General features: G+C 45.5%; 1 protein-coding gene across 8 annotated transcripts; it reads left to right on the top strand.

Moving 5' to 3' along the window:
• The first annotated feature begins 461 nt into the window (after positions 1-461).
• KAT7 (lysine acetyltransferase 7) lies at positions 462-16,091 on the top strand. 8 transcript variants are annotated; one of them, XM_069953470.1, is made up of 15 exons: positions 462-619; positions 2,863-3,010; positions 7,788-7,964; positions 8,143-8,382; positions 8,603-8,685; positions 8,839-8,928; positions 10,093-10,191; positions 10,344-10,454; positions 10,876-11,067; positions 11,976-12,065; positions 12,188-12,328; positions 15,052-15,145; positions 15,224-15,370; positions 15,688-15,794; positions 15,891-16,091. In XM_069953470.1, the coding sequence occupies exons 1-15, from the start codon at positions 605-607 to the stop codon at positions 15,990-15,992; spliced, it is 1,836 nt and encodes a 611-aa protein (XP_069809571.1). In that variant the 5' UTR covers positions 462-604; the 3' UTR covers positions 15,993-16,091. The 8 variants fall into 8 exon arrangements, with proteins under 8 accessions (XP_069809571.1, XP_069809570.1, XP_069809572.1 ...); XM_069953469.1 differs by having other exon boundaries at positions 463-619; positions 8,821-8,928; XM_069953471.1 differs by having other exon boundaries at positions 464-619; positions 2,851-3,010; positions 8,821-8,928.
• Positions 16,092-17,216: the final 1,125 nt, after the last annotated feature.

The raw sequence follows: 17,216 nt of genomic DNA, 5'->3' as shown, positions 1-17,216 counted from the left end.
TTACACAGAAAGATTATCTGCCAAAGATTCGAAGCCAAAGCCTGAAACAGACTTTAAACAGAGATCAGGTCATAAAGGAAAGCCTGAGATTTCTCCTCTTCTCAAATCCATTCCTGGCTTTGGCTTCAAATCTTTGGCAGATAATCTGTCAGATAATCTTTCTGTGTAAATGGACCCTAATATTTTAATATTACGATATAGCAATATTACTATTACTATATTTCAATAAAGCAATATTTCTGACCATTCTGTATTGAAACAACACCTAAAGAATTAAGCTATATACGGTCTGCTCTAGTACTGGACAAATGTAAATGTTGACTTTAAAGCCAGGCTCTGAAAGGGTTATTCCTTCCTCTCCCCTTGCACTGCGCAGCAGCCGCCTCTAGGGGTCACTAGTTGTGATTTGGGTTGGGGCGGAGTCGCAGGAGCCGCTCTCGACGTAACTCATCCGTTGTGGGCGGGGGTATGCGCGAGCAGGTAGGCGCGGACGCGCATGCGCGTCACTCTCCCGTTACCCGGAGACGGCGCCGAACAGGATTCCAGGGCTGAGGTAACCGAGTAAACGGGAGCCCAGCGTCGCAGCGAACGGGAGGGCCGAGCGATGCCCCGGAGGAAGGTAAGCACAGGATGACGTAAGACAGGGGCTAAGCTGTAGGCGTCAGCATAGAAATTACTAGAAGGGCTGTAGCTCCATGGCCGCCAGGCGCTGAGTAGTGAGCGGGCACGCCGAAGAGGTGCACCCATAGTAAGAGGCAGCTGAGGCCAACCGTGGGCGAGCACCGGGCGGCTCCGGGCGTGAGAAATGCGGTCAAAACAAGGCCCAGGATGGTTTTTCTCAGGTTCTGTGCTAATTGGGTGTAGGGCAGCGAGGAAGCACGTTGATTGGTTGACGTTCTAATGACTCGTTTGGTGATTGGTCGGTTACATTGTCAGTCACGGCTGGCGCCTCGCGTGTGGTTTTGAGCTCATTGATACAGCATGGCGCCAATCATGTAAAGCCCCGCCCTGCGTGTGCGCTGATTGGTTGTTATATAAGTCTTCACTCAGTGATAGGCTGTTTTCGCTGCCTGTTAGCGCTCCGCCACGCCTTCTTGTGTCCCGATTGGTCCATTATCGTCCTCTGTGACCCTTTAACCAATAGCGGCGTTTGTGGGCGTGGTCATAACAAACCATGGTGGTGACAGCGTCCCGGCGTCCCATGCTCCGTGATTTTGGCTGTTATAGGTGGAGATGTCCTCGCAGACTGACCGTGCGTGTGCTCTATTCTCCCCAGAAGCTCTGGTTTCCCCATAGCGGCCGGGCACGACACTGCTTTATGGTTACAGAAGCAGAATATGAAATGAAAGCTGCGCTGTTATTGGTTGCTATGGGCAACAGAGACCAGGACTTCTAGGAAGTTTGATTCCTAGTGGCTGGGCCCTCAGTGATGATGGAAATGGGGTTATTACTGCCAGATGAATGGCTGAGACCTGAATGCTGTCCCTCAGAGCAGGAGAGGGCAGTTAGTGTCACGTTTGGTCACATGGCAAATTGAAGTGTTTCTCAACCATCTCAGAGCACCCCTATCAAATAGTCTACAAAATACAAAAAACCTTGTTAAGTGACTCACAGGTGACATGATCACTTTCCCTTTTCCTCTCCATCCAGCCCGAACCTCCTTGATGATTTCTTGTTTCATCTCTTCAGAACCTGCCAGACAAACCTCTTAGGTTCTGCACTTTTTCTTCCCTTTTTTTCTACCTATAGGGTACCATATAGTAGTATTTCTGGTGTCGTGCAGCAAAGTGAGTAGGTTTGTGGGTTGCCCCCATGTAGTAGTAGTAATCCCTTCTATGACCCCCCCCCTCCATGTAGTAGTAACGTCCCCTACTGTGCCCCCCATATAGTAATAAGGCCCACTGCTATGCACGCCCATCCACAGTAATAATGCTACTGCTTTGCACCCCCAACCCCACTAAAAATGTCCCCTGCAGTTTACAGCCCCCCACCCACAGTAATAATGCCCCCTGCTGTATACAGACCCTCACCCACCTATAGTAATGATGACCCACATGATACTTACCTAATCCAGGCCTGGCTCCACTCTTCCATCTACTGGTTCCAGCCTGTGAGCCACGTGACAGGACGTCATCGCACCTGCTAGAGCATCTATCATTGTGCCTGCTGGAGAGATCATGTCCCGACTGCTTATAGGCCGCGGCCTCTAGGGATGCTGAAAGGGGGGCAGTTAATGTTTGGCTGCCGCTCCATTCACCGTGAAGGATACTGGTCACCCGTGCTTGAAGTTGCAGGCGGCCCCTTCTGCTGGACCATCACAGAACAGATCTTGTATCCTATGTATAGATGACAATTAAAGGGGTATTCTGAGTTATGACATATCTCCCCTGTTCACAGTATAGGTAATAGATGTTAGGTTGAGGGGGTCCAACTGCTGGAACTCCCGGTGATCCAGAGGCCCTGAGTCTTTATTTGGTATTTATTTGGTAAGTGCATGTCTTTGATGCCACCAGAGGTAGTAGAGTACAATGTTTAGCTACTTTAGGCAGCTCCTATTGGAAATTAATGGAGCAGTGGTGCTCTTATGCTTGGTTAGGGATATGCTTGTCTCCCTCCTTTCCTGGCTGCCCTTTTGTTTGGCACAGTGGGGTCCTTTGATACATGGGGGCTGCTTACTGTACATTTACATAAATTCGGTGCCCCCCTTCGGTTGTCATTGATATGACTAGAAGGAACATGACTAGAAGCATGATTGCTAGAAGGAAAGCTGAATCTGTCTTGAAGCTGTATATACATTGTATGGGCCATTCATTTCAGGATGAGCAGTACGATTGGCAATCCTAATGACAGTCTGTTCCATAGAGGAATGCTGGAAGCAGTTCGGATGGGACAGAAGATTCCGATTTCTCTACAGACATGGAGCACACAGATAGTTCTGAAAGTGACGCCAACTCCCGAGGTCCTGCACGCATCACACGGTCCACTGCCCGGCTCAGCCAGAGCTCTCAAGGTACAGCAGCCTCCTATATATCGCTGATTTTATTTGTATACTAGCAGGAATATACTATAGTCAATTCCTTTAATCCGTCATCCGTTCTGATGCTAACCATTTTTTTTGTTTGAATCTTTCTTAGTTACAGAGCTGAGATACATGGCAGCTTACACAGTCCAACTAAAGAATAGCTTAGAGGGTGTTTTGTTATTTGTGCTTATTCTTCTCGTTCCTGACCCTGCAGAATGGATTGTATTAAATTCTACCTGAGCAAATAAGAATTGTAGCTGAATAGATGCAACAAGGGTATAACCATTAGGAGATTAGCCGAGCGGCAGCGCTTATGTCTCCACCATTGATTTTCATTAGAGGCGCTGTTACCATTTTTGATGAGAAAGTTATTTGAAGAAGAAAAAAAAAGTGCGTCTAAACTTTAATGCTGTTCTTTTAACTAACTCTGTGTTATCAGCCTCTCGCTTCCTCTGCTAAATCCTGGTATGCATGGTTTTGCTTGGAGCAAGGAACAGTGATAACACCAGGGCCACAACAAATCTGTAGTCTTATGCACCTTTCTAATATGTTGTAGATTTCATTGAGAGTCTTTCATAAGGATCCATTCACTGAGAGCCAGCCAGCAGGGAAACTTTTTTTATTGACATCCAGATAACATGCCCTGATTATGTCCAACAGACATGGGAGCTCAGTAGTAACTTGTCCTTGAGACATGGCAAAAGGTTTGTTTGGTAGGTGTTTGGGTTCCGAGGTTCTCACCGATCGCCAGAAGGAGCAGGAAGAAGCATTTTGCTAAGCTCTTCTCCTAGTCTCTCTTTCCACAACACAGGAAATCGACTCCATAGCCGAGACTGGAAGAGAAGACCTTAAAGGTGTTATCCATCGCTACAAAAACATGGCCACTTTTCCCCTACTGTTGTCTTTAGTTTGGGTGGGGTTTGAAACTCAGTTCCGTTGAAGTAAATGGAGCTTAATTGCAAACTGCACCTGAACTGGAGGCAACAAGGGGGAAAAGTGGCCATGTTTTTGTAGCGCTGGATAACCCCTTTAACTGAGCTCCTTCTTGTAGTCGGTGGCGGTTGCTGCACCCAGATCCCAACCAGTCCATACTTTTAATATGTCTCTGACATATTTGTGAAAAAAAGGGGCTTAAAATGATCATAAAATTATTGCCATGATGTGCTGACGTGCTCCCTACAGTTCGGTGTGTAGAGATTCGTCTCTAGGTTGCAGAGGCAACAGTCCCAAACCCAGCGAAATCCATGCACATGTCCTATGAAGTAGAATAGCAGTCATTGATAACCTGAAACCTAAAACATAGTACCGGGTAACTTGATCCTCTAGCGTGAGCTGCGTCAATCCGCGTCAAACCCTAGGGAGTATGTGACAGCGTATGGTGGCAGTGACCCTCTAAATGGTGAGGTATTGAAACAGAAAGCATCCAGAGAATTAACAAGCCTGAAAATATTGTTATAGTCTACCTGTCTTTTTTTAAAAAAAAAAAAAAAACTTTAATATGACCTAGGGACATCCGGGGTCAGACCCTGACCGATCAGTAAAAGAAGGGTGGTGGGAAGAAGTGTACATCCACACCTTTCCTGTACTCTGTGAAACATCTCCATAGACTTACATTACGAGTTAATCTTGGTCACAGAGAGAACCGGACAGACTTTTTCTGGGTCAATCTACTGATCGGTCGGGGCCTGAACATTTTAGACCCTTACCGATCAAAACTCTTGACATATCAATTTATTTATTTTTGTATAATGACAGTGCCCATTTAAATGGTGCGTAAACCTATGTATGGCTAATATCACACACACTTTTTTTTTTTTTATGCCGTTTTTTGTGGTCATAAACTAAGTGGGAAATATATAGGTCAGACTTCTTCTTGCTGGATCCACTTGTGGCTTTGACTCAAACTGCATCAAAAACCTCATGTGTGATCACAGCCTAATGCAGCAGCTGGGATGAAACTGCATAGGGTGGGCTCCGGAGGCATCTTCCTGGCTTCAAGCAAACATTGCTCCTCTAACCAATCTGCATGGCGTCCCTATATCCCCCCAGATATCTTTTGTCAGATGTGTGCATCTTTTTACTCCCCCCCCCCCCCCCCCCCCCATATGTTATACTATATGATGGAGCTTGTGCAGTGTACAGGATAATGGTCAGTATTAGTGCAGTTAGGGTTAGCATGGTATACACACTTGGGTATTGCATTTTACATTTCCTTGAAAGCCTCAGGATTACGCGAAGATTTTACAAGGTATAGATTCTGGGTCTTGTCTGATCTGACAAAACAGGAGTGGTTCCTCTGAAGAACTTTTCTGCAGTTTTAAAGTGGTCCCCTCTGTTAGCCAGAGCAGAGAGACACTGCAAAGAGTAACCCTTGCTTTAGTTGGCTTTTTGCAACCATTTAACAGATTCCATATCACCACAATAGCAATGTGGCAGAATTCTTACTGGGTCCAAAGGCTTTAGGTGACTACCTCATCCTGGGCTTGTTGCACGGATGCTCAATACAAAGGGATTGTATGTTGCATCTCTCTATCATAAGATGCCCCATAAATACATCTGCTCATTTAGTTTGGAAAGTTTACAGTTTAGTGTTGTTCTATTTGGGGTAGAAGCATTGCATTTTGTATGATCAGTTGTACATGTAAACTGTTCTTGTTTCTGTGCACATCAAGTCTTTGTTTTTTTGCTAAGCTGTCATGAGGTTTTATAGACGACCATCCTCATTGCTTGGTCTGTTAGGATGGTAACACATCTGACATCCCCCTTATGTTACACTGACCTTACAGCCTCCGTACTCTACACTGCATGTCACAATCTTTGCTTTAGCTGCTTTACTATGCGCTTTTCACTTCCAGCTTTTACTCTAACTTGGTGAGGGTCTGTATACAGGGGAGTACAGGCAGTGGCTGCATACAGACCAGATGTTAATTGTTGTCTGTGATGATCACCTCTCTATATGGAAGATGCTGCTACTAAACGTATGAAGAGAAGTGTTCAGCTAAACATCCCGCACTTCACTGGATGATTGTCTGCAACAGCCATAGATGGAGCTAATCCTTAGCTGTATATACTGAAGAGGTTTCCTGAGAGTTTAACCCCTTAGCAACCCCTGAAGTACCTGGTACGTCATGGTGCTGCAGGGGGAGGTCAGAGAGGGGTCCTGCCGGGACCCCGCTCTGAACGGCGCCGCTCCCGGCTGCTATCTGCAGCCGGGCAGTGCCTCTATTAGCACTCTAATTAAGCACTTTAATGCAGCTATCAAACCTGACAGCTGCATTGAAGTGCTTTAGACCTCACGTCCCTGGTGTCTAGTGGGACGGATCTCCGTCTCCAGTGGGACTGAGATCCGTTCTTCTGGCCGGCCCGGGCCTCAGCGTCGCAATGACGTTGATCCCGGCTCGGCAATACATTGCACTGGCCTGCAGCAGGCCAGTGCAATGGATCACAGATCTGATGGATCTTTGCTGTGTATATACACAGCATTGATCTCTATGAGAGATCAATGCTGTGTATATACAAGTCCCCCAGGGGGACTTCTAGTTACAGTAAAAAAAAAAAAAAAAGTAAAAAAGTGTTTTAATAAAAAATCCCCTCCCATAATAAAAGTCCAAATCACCCCCCTTTTCCCATTTTATAAATATAAATAAATAAACATATTTGTTATCGCCGTGCACATAATCGCCCGAACTATTAATTAATCACATTCCTGATCTCGCACGGTAAACGGCGTAAGCGCCCAAAAATTCCAAAGTGCAAAATTGCGCATTTTTGGTCGCATCAAATCCAGAAAAAATGTAATAAAAAGCGATGAAAAAGTTGTATATGCGCAATCAAGGTACCGATAGAAAGTACACATCATGACGCAGAAAATGACACCTCCCACAGCCCCATAGACCAAAGGATAAAAGCGCTATAAGCCTAGGAATCGAGCGATTTTAAGGAACATATATTTGTTAACAATGGTTCGAATTTTTTCAAAGGCCATCAGATAAAAGAAAAGTTATACATGTTATATATCATTGTAATCGTAACGACTCGAGGAACATGCATAACAAGTCAGTTTTACCCCAGGGCGAACGGCGTAAATGCAAAACTCCCCGAAATCCGAACAAATTCTGTTTTTTTTTTTTTTTTTTTTTCAATTTGACAGCGCAAATAATTTTTTTCCGGTTTTGCAGCATATTTTATGGAAAAATAATGCCTGTCATTGCAAAGTACAATTGGTTTCTCAAAAAATAAGTGCTCATATGGGTCTCTCGGTGAAAAAATGCAAGTGCTATAGCCTTTTAAACATAAAGTGGAAAAAGCAAAAGTGCAAAAACGAAAATTGGCTTTGACCTTAAGGGGTTAATATAGATGAGCTAAGCTTAGGTTAGACCATCAGTGTCAGATCAGCTTATGTCTCCCCTCCACATAGTGGAAACCTGAGTGGTCTCCCAATTCCAGTTTAGTAGCGGCACCTTTTACTACATCTGGTCCTGTGTGCACCCACTAGGTAAATCTAGTGTTGGCTTTCAGTAGCATTGCTCTTGCTTCTCAGTATATAGGCCAGCCATGGGTAACATTCAGCCTGACAGCTGGGACTTCATAAAGCTTGTGCCTTATTTTTGAGGTTTTTGACTGAAAGTTGCCCATCCCTGGAAATAGATCAGGTGGTTATGTTTCCTTTTGCCATGTAGCCATGGTTAGGAAGCTGCAATCACAGGGCAGGTCACGATATGGTTGACCGTGTCGGCGAGTGAAATTGTGGTTTTTATTAAACCAGATTCCAGCCCGGTTGGCAATCTGCAATCGTTTGGTGCAGAGGAGCCGGCCTACTCCACTCGGAGGGTGACCCGCAGCCAGCAGCAGCCCACCCCCGTGACTCCGAAAAAATACCCGCTCCGACAGACCCGCTCATCGGGATCGGAAACCGAGCAAGCGGTGGACTTTTGTGACAGAGGTACGGGGGTGCAGCCGAGCTTACACTACTGCCGGACGCGCTCTCTCTCTCTCATGTCATCGTAGATGCACGCTGGCTGTCTGTATAGCTGTGAGCCTGTAGAGTAGACTCTTCTGTGTGCTTTCTGCCAAATACAATTATTGACTGTTGCTAAACCATTTACTCCCATCTGCCGTAGATGCTAAAAATGCCGGGGATCATGACGAATCCCCACCACGCACTCCTACCGGAAATGCCCCATCGTCAGAATCTGATATAGACATTTCAAGCCCCAACGTTTCTCATGATGAGAGCATTGCAAAGGACATGTCCATGAAGGACTCTGGCAGTGACCTGTCACACAGACCCAAGCGAAGACGGTTCCATGAAAGCTACAACTTCAATATGAAGTGTCCTACTCCCGGCTGCAACTCTCTAGGTAACGTGTTTGTCCATTTCTGTGATACAAATGCCTTTTGTTGGCATCTCCATGGATTGCAATCACATTATAGCTGTCTAAAACATGCCTTGAAGGGGCTATTTGCTTTATTTCAGGCTTAAAGGGGTTTTCAGCTTTGAACATCCTGCGTAATAAACCAAACTGTGATGGAGAGTAAGCAGAGTTTTGTGATGCCATGTTTGTCCGATCTCTATTTCAGGGCACCTCACTGGGAAACACGAGAGGCACTTCTCAATTTCCGGCTGCCCACTATACCACAACCTCTCTGCGGACGAGTGCAAGGTAACGCTCTATTTTGTTCAGCACCCCATTACTCACAGCACAATGTGCAACGTGAAGGGGTTCGTCTTCTTATTCTGTGTGTGCATTCCTGAAGAAAGACTAATCTGACCCATCCATGACTGCTTACATTCACAGAATTGTGATGAATTTCAGGTAAGAGGACAGAGTCGTGACAAACAGGTCGAAGACCGAATGTTGTCCCATAGGCAGGATGAGAACAACAGGCATGCTACACGGCACCAGGTGAGATCGTAACTTTATAAGATCCTTTCTGGACATAACATCGTATGGACATGAGCTGTCGCTCTCCTTCTCCCTCGTAATATACAAAATCCTTATACGTGTTCTGCCATTTTAACCATAGCAATCATATTTTCACTCTAAATTCCCTCTCATAAGGGTTAGGTCCACACACGTCTGTCTGGCACAAAATCCCCTTTTTAGGGTACAAACCCACTTGCCGGATCTGCAGCGAGTCTCCTTGCTGCGTTTTTGCAGCGAGACTCGCTGCAGATCCCAGCCCTATACTTTCATTAGCAGAGAAACTCGCAGCAGGGATGTAAATCCCTGCTGCGATTTTGTCTGCAGCCCTCCCCATTAACCCCCTAGCCGCCGGACATTATACATTACCGGGTCCCCGTTCCTGCTTGCTTCGGGGCTCCCGGTGTCTTCACGGCCCGCCCGGCCAATCAGGGCAGCGCACTGATTGGCCGGGCAGAACGTGCCGGGAGCCGCCGAAGCAAGCAGGAGCGGGGACCTGGTAATGTATATCCTGCCAGCCCCCCCTGCAGCCCCGATTGCCCCCGGCCGCACGATCGCCCCCCCGCAGCCCCCGGCCGCACAGGCTGCGGGGGGCGATAGTGCGATCGGGGGCTATCGTACGGCCGGGGGGGCGATCATGCGGCCGGGGGCGATCGGGGCTGCAGGGGGGCCGGGCAGGATATACATTACCAGGTCCCCGCTCCTGCTTGCTTGGCCGGGCAGAACGTGTCGGGAGCCGCCGACGGGCCGGGCGGGCCGTGAAGACATCGGGAGCCCCGAAGCAAGCAGGAACGGGGACCCGGTAATGTATAATGTCCGGCGGCTAGGGGGTTAATGGGGAGGGCTGCAGACAAAATCGCAGCAGGGATGTACATCCCTGCTGCGAGTTTCTCTGCTAATGAAAGTATAAGGCCGGGATCTGCAGCGAGTCTTGCTGCAAAAACGCAGCAAGGAGACTCGCTGCAGATCCGGCAAGTGGGTTTGTACCCTTAGTGTAGGTTTTGATGCAGATAGTGCACAGCATAGAGTTGTGTTGTGTCAGTCCTGCAGTATCTCTTCTACATAAATGTAGGCATACTATCCTTTCTGGTTACGTTGGACTTGTAAGTACGTTGAGGTGACGCTTCTACTTATCTGTCTTTATAGGCTCCCACTGAACGTCAGCTACGGTATAAAGAAAAGGTCACTGAAATGAGGAAGAAACGCAACTCTGGCTTAACCAAAGAACAGAAGGAGAAGTATATGGTAATATTGTGAAAAATAGACATTGTGTTATTTATTTATTTTTTTATATATATTTTTTTCAGTCTACCTCATATTTTTCTGTTGCATCGCTATATCTCTGTCCTACTATCTGTTTAGATTTTGGTTGCTGACAATTACCTCTGTATTTACAGGAACATAGACAGACATATGGCAACACGAGGGAGCCGCTGTTGGAAAACCTTACTAGCGAATATGATCTTGAACTTTTCCGAAGGGCCCAGGCCAGGGCGTCTGAGGACTTGGTAAGGAACTTATGATCTGTGGTCTGCAATAGGTCCTGTATAGTCTATAGGCCAATACACACAACTAGGTTGTGCCTTTACCTAGAGCTCATACTGCGCAAAAAAAGGCCCAGCCATCATACAGATTATATTTGCGGACCATGCTTTGTAGTCTTTCATTGGTCTTGGTTTGTACAGCCCACGTCTAACACTTCTTTGGATCATCTGGGCTTTTTGTGGTCACATGCTCCTCCCTGTCTGCCATCTTAGGAGGGAAGTTTAATTTTAGCTCTATGAGGTACACAGGGAGCTGCTGTCAGTATATACAGTGAGTACACTTACTAATACTGTACACTGAACTATTTTACTATAAAGTGGCCAACACCATTAACACAGCAAATGCAAAGCTCTTTACACAACAACCCCTTTAATGTCTTTGTAGGAGAAACTTCGTTTACAGGGACAGATCACAGAAGGAAGCAACATGATAAAGACAATAGTGTTTGGCCGATATGAATTGGACACCTGGTATCACTCTCCGTACCCTGAGGAGTATGCTCGGCTAGGGCGGCTGTACATGTGTGAGTTCTGTCTCAAGTACATGAAGAGTCAAACAATCCTACGCCGGCACATGGTGAGTGCGAATTCCATATTACATTTACAAGCTGCCAAAGTGTTATGGGGTATCTAGGAGCAGGAGTAAGGTATATGAATAAAACGGAACCTAATATCAGTAGGCCAAAAAAATGCTTCTGAAAGGGGTGGCTTCGTGTTGAGCCATATTCCTCCATATGAAATAACATGCAACATATGAAACTAGGGGTGAAGGCTTGTTCTCCCTGATTGAGTTTAGGAAGCAGAGTTGGGCTACTAACACACGCTGGATCTGCAGCGGATTTCACGCTGCAAAATCCGCTGCGGATCTATGGCCGGTCTGTCAATGTCAATATGTAAGGAGACCGTCCCGCTAACCCCTGACGGCTGGTGCATTTACTGTACCTTCTCCAGGATCTGGCTTGCTTGGGGGGTTCCCGGCTGGAGGTCCTGCTCAGCCAATCAGTGTGCTGTGGCAGGTCAGCGCATTGATTCGTAGTGTGAAATCCACTCCAGCGTGTGTGTTTGTAGAGTTTAAGGGGATATCCAGCGCTAGGAATTTTTCTTATATAATGCTGAGCTACTTAAGAACATTAACATCCTATGCTTACCTTTCCATGCTCCCCCAGTGTCCTGTTGCAGAGTCTCTGCTGCCCCTGCTGACTGCAGCTACTGCCACTTCTGAGACAAGTTTGTCTTGGTAGTGATGGTGGCTGCAGTTAGCTGGGGGCATCGGAGACTCTGCAACAGGACACTGGGGGAGCATGGAAAGGTAAGAACAAGATGTTTTTTCGGCAGCATTATACAAAAAAAACTTCCTAACATCAAATATCCCCTTTAATATGAGAACCTTAGTGACACTTGTTTAAAGGTTTCTCTTGATGTATTAGTCAGGGTTTCTATGCCTTATCTTCCATCTTTTGGCCATCATTTCCTTTTTCTCCACAGGCGAAATGTGTGTGGAAGCATCCTCCTGGGGATGAGATCTATCGCAAGGGATCTATCTCTGTTTTTGAAGTAGACGGCAAGAAGAATAAGGTTGGCATTAAAGCTATAGAGGCTTTCTGTCACATTAACCCTTTGCTGTCACGAAACATACGGTGCAGCCAAGGCCTCATGCCAGATGTTTAAAGATGATGTTGTAACATTTCTAATCCCAGATCTACTGCCAGAACCTGTGCCTCCTCGCCAAGCTGTTTTTAGACCACAAAACCCTTTATTACGATGTGGAACCTTTTCTGTTCTATGTAATGACTGAAGCTGACAATACCGGCTGCCATCTTATAGGCTACTTCTCAAAGGTAGGATGTCCACTATGTTTGCTTGACTGTTCTCGGTGCCGTACCAGTGACTGGAATTTTAAAGTGCAGGTACCTCACGTGACCGCATAGTCCATGGACTCTGATGCATGCATTAAGTGAGAGCCTGTGGATGAAATATGATGACTTATGGATGCTTGTACTAACTATATCGACATTCAATGTCGGCACTCCGTCACGTGGTGCCGTGGATAGAATCCGAATATATTAGCAAAAATTCCAGACACTCACCACAGCTTGCTTGCAAATGTGCGTTTATTGCCTGGCAGTTGATAAAGGCAACCTAGCCGAAACACGTTCTGCCCTACTGTATTGTGTGCACCTCGTGATGTAAATAAACGCACGTTTGCAAGCAAGCTTTGGTGAGTGCTGGGAATTTTTGCTAATATGTACTAACTATGGCAGCAGCTTATCTCTCACAGAGATTCTCTTATGTCGCTGGAGGAAACATTATAGAGCAGTACTGAGCAGTGTGAACAAGCTTTTCTGTCTTGTTTCCTTTTCCATAGACCTTTAAGGATGGGGTGGCCTGATCCCTCAGTGAACTTAGGGTGCCTTTTGACAGAGAGATTTATCTGACAGATTATTGAAGCCAAAGCCAGGAACAGATTTGAAAAGAGGAGAAATCTGAAGTCTTAGGGGGAGATTTATTAAACATGGTGTAAAGTGAAACTGGCTCTGTTGCTCCTAGCAACCAATCAGATTCCACCTTTCATTTTCCAAAGAGTCTGTGAGGAATGAAAGGTGGAATCTGATTGGTTGCTAGGGGCGACTGAGCCAGTTTCACTTTACACCATGTTTGATAAATCTCCCCCAAAGTCTTTCCTTTATGACCTGTTCTGTTTATAGTCTGTTCCTGGCTTTGGCTTCATTAATCTGTCAGATAAATCTCTGTAAAGGCACGCTTAGTCTGTATCCTCTCAGGTCTATAGATTTTCTTAGGGCTGTACTACACAGTTTAACTGCTGCCCTATTGTGTGCAACGGACATTTGCTGGATTGATCAAGCAGCCCTTTACTTCTCTTATTTGTTGGCCACACTTTCCCAGTTACATAAGGCAGATAGTAGCCAATGAACAATTACTTGAACCCCTTAAGGTCAAAGCCAATTCTCGTTTTTGCACTTTTGCTTTTTCCACTTTATGTTTAAAAGGCCATAGCACTTGCATTTTTTCACCTAGAGACCCATATGAGCCCTTATTTTTTGTGAAACCAAAAATAATTTGCGCTGTCAAATTGAAAAAAAAAGGAATTTGTTTTGATTTCGGGGAGTTTTGCATTTACGCCGTTCGCCCTATGGTAAAACTGACTTGTTATGCATGTTCCTCAAGTTGTTACGATTACAACGATATATAACATGTATAACTTTTCTTTTATCCGATGGCATGTAAAAAATTCAAACCATTGTTAACAAATATATGTTCCTTAAAATCGCTCTCTTCCCAGGCTTATAGCGCTTTTATTCTTGGGTCTATGGGGTAATGTGAGGTGTCATTTTATGCGCCATGACATGTACTTTCTATCGGTACCTTGATTGCACATATACGCCTTTTTGATCGCTTTTTATAAAAAAATTTCTGGATTTGATGCGACCAAAAATGCGTAATTTTGCAGTTTGGAATTTTTTTGCGCTGACGCCGTTTACCGTGCGAGATCGGGAATGGGATTAATAGTTCTGGCGATTACGTGCGCGGCGATACTAAATATGTTTGATTATTTGTTTATTTATTTATATTTGTAAAATGGGAAAAGGGGGGTGATTTGGACTTTTATTAGGGGAGGGGGCTTTTTTTATTAATAAAGAAACATTTTTACTTTTTTTTTTACATTATCTAGAAGTCCCCTTTGGAGACTTGTATATAGACAGCACTGATCTCTCATAGAGATCAATGCTGTGTATATACACAGCAAAGATCGATTACATCGGTTATAGATTGCTTTGGCCTGCTGCAGGCCGCAGCAATCTATTGCCAAGCCGGGATCAGCGTCATTGCGACGCTGAGGCCCGGCAAGGGCAGAAGAACAGATCTATCCCCCCCCCCCCCCCCTGCATTTAGAGGCTTAATTACCCGGCGCGGCAATGGGACCCGCGCCGGCTAATAGAGGCACTGCCCGGCTGTACATATCAGCCGGGACCAGCGCCGTTCAGAGCTGGGTCCCGTCGGGACCCCTCTCTGAACACCCCCCCGCGGCACCATGACATATCAGATACGTCATGGGTCACTTAGGGGTTAAACCTGCCAGTACCCTGTGATTAGCTGACAAGTGATTAAATGAACTCTTGGCTCATTACACAGATGCTACACTTTTAGTCCACGTAGATAGAAAGATTTGGCCACGGAAGGGAAAGAAACTCTAGACATAGGCGTCCATACACATGCCAATGATAATCCACAGCTAGTTCCAGTTTTTTTCCCTTTTATCCATGCAGCATGTGGATGAGATGCGGATTGTGCCTGCATCGGTCATAATTTTTCCATCCCATGTGAATTGCAAAGCAGCCTCATTCAAATGAATAGATCTCAACTGCAACATCAGGCACAGGCCTCAGTAAAGAGTGGAGATGTCCCTGTGCCCTGTCGCATGTTTCACTGTAAACCCTTCTAATCCTAAATCTTCTAACTGGAAAACCTCTCTTTAACCTGGGTATATATGTATGGTTTTTTTCTGGAGGGTAAAATTTTATATTTCTCATTTGTTTTGCAGGAAAAGAACTCTTTCCTGAACTACAATGTGTCGTGTATCCTGACTATGCCGCAGTACATGAGACAGGGTTATGGGAAGATGCTAATAGACTTCAGTAAGTGTGTTCTACTTCTGGCTTTGAAAGGATAGGATGAGTCGACTTAGAACTAACACTGTATCTCCTTCCTTCCAGGCTACTTGCTATCCAAGGTGGAGGAGAAGGTGGGGTCTCCAGAACGCCCTCTCTCTGACCTTGGTCTAATAAGCTACCGTAGTTACTGGAAGGAGGTTCTGTTACGATACCTGCACACTTTCCAGGGCAAGGAAATCTCTATCAAAGGTAGGAACTGGCTGTTGTTTCCTGTAAGGTGTTTGTTCTCCCAAAGAAGTCGTCCCAGGATGACACCTAGGTCTGGTCTGTTCATATGGACACCCACAATCACCAGACTAGGGGTTTTGTGTCGTTCCATGGCCGAACACAGCTATTGTGTCAGACCAATAGAGGTAAATAGAGAGGCAGTACACATGTTCGATGACTTCTGTAGGTATCCCAGTAGTTGGACCATCCTGCAATTTAGTCACTTATCAGCTATCCTAATAGGTAATAGGTGCCAGTTTTGCCACACCCAAGTTTTCTAACTTCTTTTTCTGTTGTAGAAATTAGCCAGGAGACGGCTGTAAATCCTGTCGATATTGTGAGCACCCTGCAGGCCTTACAGATGCTGAAATACTGGAAGGGAAAGCATCTTGTACTAAAGAGACAGGTAAGACTAGATCCGAACTATCTACTCCTACATTGTTCTGTTCCTATCTTTCTTATTGATACATCAACTGTATATATTTTTTAACCTTTTACCAAGGATTTAATTGATGAATGGGCAGCAAAAGAAGCCAAAAGAAGCAACAGCAATAAGACAATGGACCCGAGCTGCCTGAAATGGACACCCCCCAAAGGAACATGAACTTTTTTTTTTTTAATATTCCAGCCCACAATCTGCAGTCTCCTCCTGTTACCTTAATCATACATGAAATTATAACTACGGCTGGTTTCTTCCACCAAACTACTTGTACCTATGGTAAACCACACTCCACACTTGGGTTCACCTCCAGATTTCCTCTTCAGATCAGTGTCTTCAGTTTCAGCCAGTCAAATGGTTGTGTAATCCAGTGACTGACAACATCATTCACTTAGGATCAAAGACAGCCTACCGCTATGCCATCATGGAAACCACCAAGTATCATTTTAACGTCTACATTTCAAGCGTGAGAGGATAACTGATAAGTGGATGAGTCCTGAGCTTGATACAATATGTGCACTGTATACATGTAGGAAAAAAAGATGAATTGCTCTGTACACTCCCAGTCTAGGAATACCTGAACTGGGTGGCCCATTTTTGGGTCATCGCTTTTTATCATTCTGTTAAAGGGGTTGACAACTTCATAGTAAAATGGTTCATTATACAGTATTAGTAAGTGTACTCGCTGCACTTACTGACAGCAGCTCCCTGTGTATCTCACAGTTAAAATCAGACTCCCCTCCTCCAGACTGCTGTCCTGCTCTGTGGTGATTCTGTCCATGCATGGAGGAGCATGTGACCATGCCCCACCCCCAGTGTCCTCTATAGGCATATGTAGGCTCAGTGGTGGACATTGGAGGTGTGGCATAGTCACATGCTCCTCCGTGCTCTGCTATCTTACGGACAGAATCGCCATTCAGCATACATACCAGGATGGTACAGCCTCAAGGAGGGGAGGCTGATATTAGTGCTGTGAGGTACCCAGGGCCCTGCTGTCAGTAAGTGCAGCAAGTACAGTTACTTATACTGTACACTGAACAATTTTTCTATAAAGTGGTCAACCCCTTTAAAGTAGTTGTCCTATCAGGGCTGAGAGACAATGATCAGCAACTGCAGGAGAAATGTGGTATTACATGGTGCTCACCCATATGGCGGCCATATCCATACTGCAGAGCGGGAGTCGTTCTTTGCTGCAGCTCTTCTTTCTGGCTAATAGAAGTGGGTCCATATTAGGGGATGGAGAGGGATTGTCAAAAAGGTTCTAGGGAGTGTAGGGTTAAGGCTGGATTTTAACCCAAGAACACAAGTTTTTTTTTTTGTTTTTTTTTTTTAACGAACAGAAAAAAACACACCTAGCAAAATGTGAGTGGGAGCTTCATCCATTCCATT

Source organism: Dendropsophus ebraccatus, chromosome 14 (assembly GCF_027789765.1).
Source record: "Dendropsophus ebraccatus isolate aDenEbr1 chromosome 14, aDenEbr1.pat, whole genome shotgun sequence".
Lineage (NCBI taxonomy): Eukaryota > Metazoa > Chordata > Amphibia > Anura > Hylidae > Dendropsophus > Dendropsophus ebraccatus.
This window is presented reverse-complemented; position numbering and strand designations above follow the sequence as displayed.

Coding starts and splice junctions, on each gene's coding strand:
- KAT7 (XM_069953467.1), top strand. CDS start 1,175: ATGGTGGTGACAGCGTCCCGGCGTCCCATGCTCCGTGATTTTGGCTGT. Junction 1,253..2,862: donor GATGTCCTCGCAGACTGACC/GTGCGTGTGCTC, acceptor TCTGTTCCATAG/AGGAATGCTGGAAGCAGTTC. Junction 10,192..10,343: donor AACAGAAGGAGAAGTATATG/GTAATATTGTGA, acceptor CTGTATTTACAG/GAACATAGACAGACATATGG.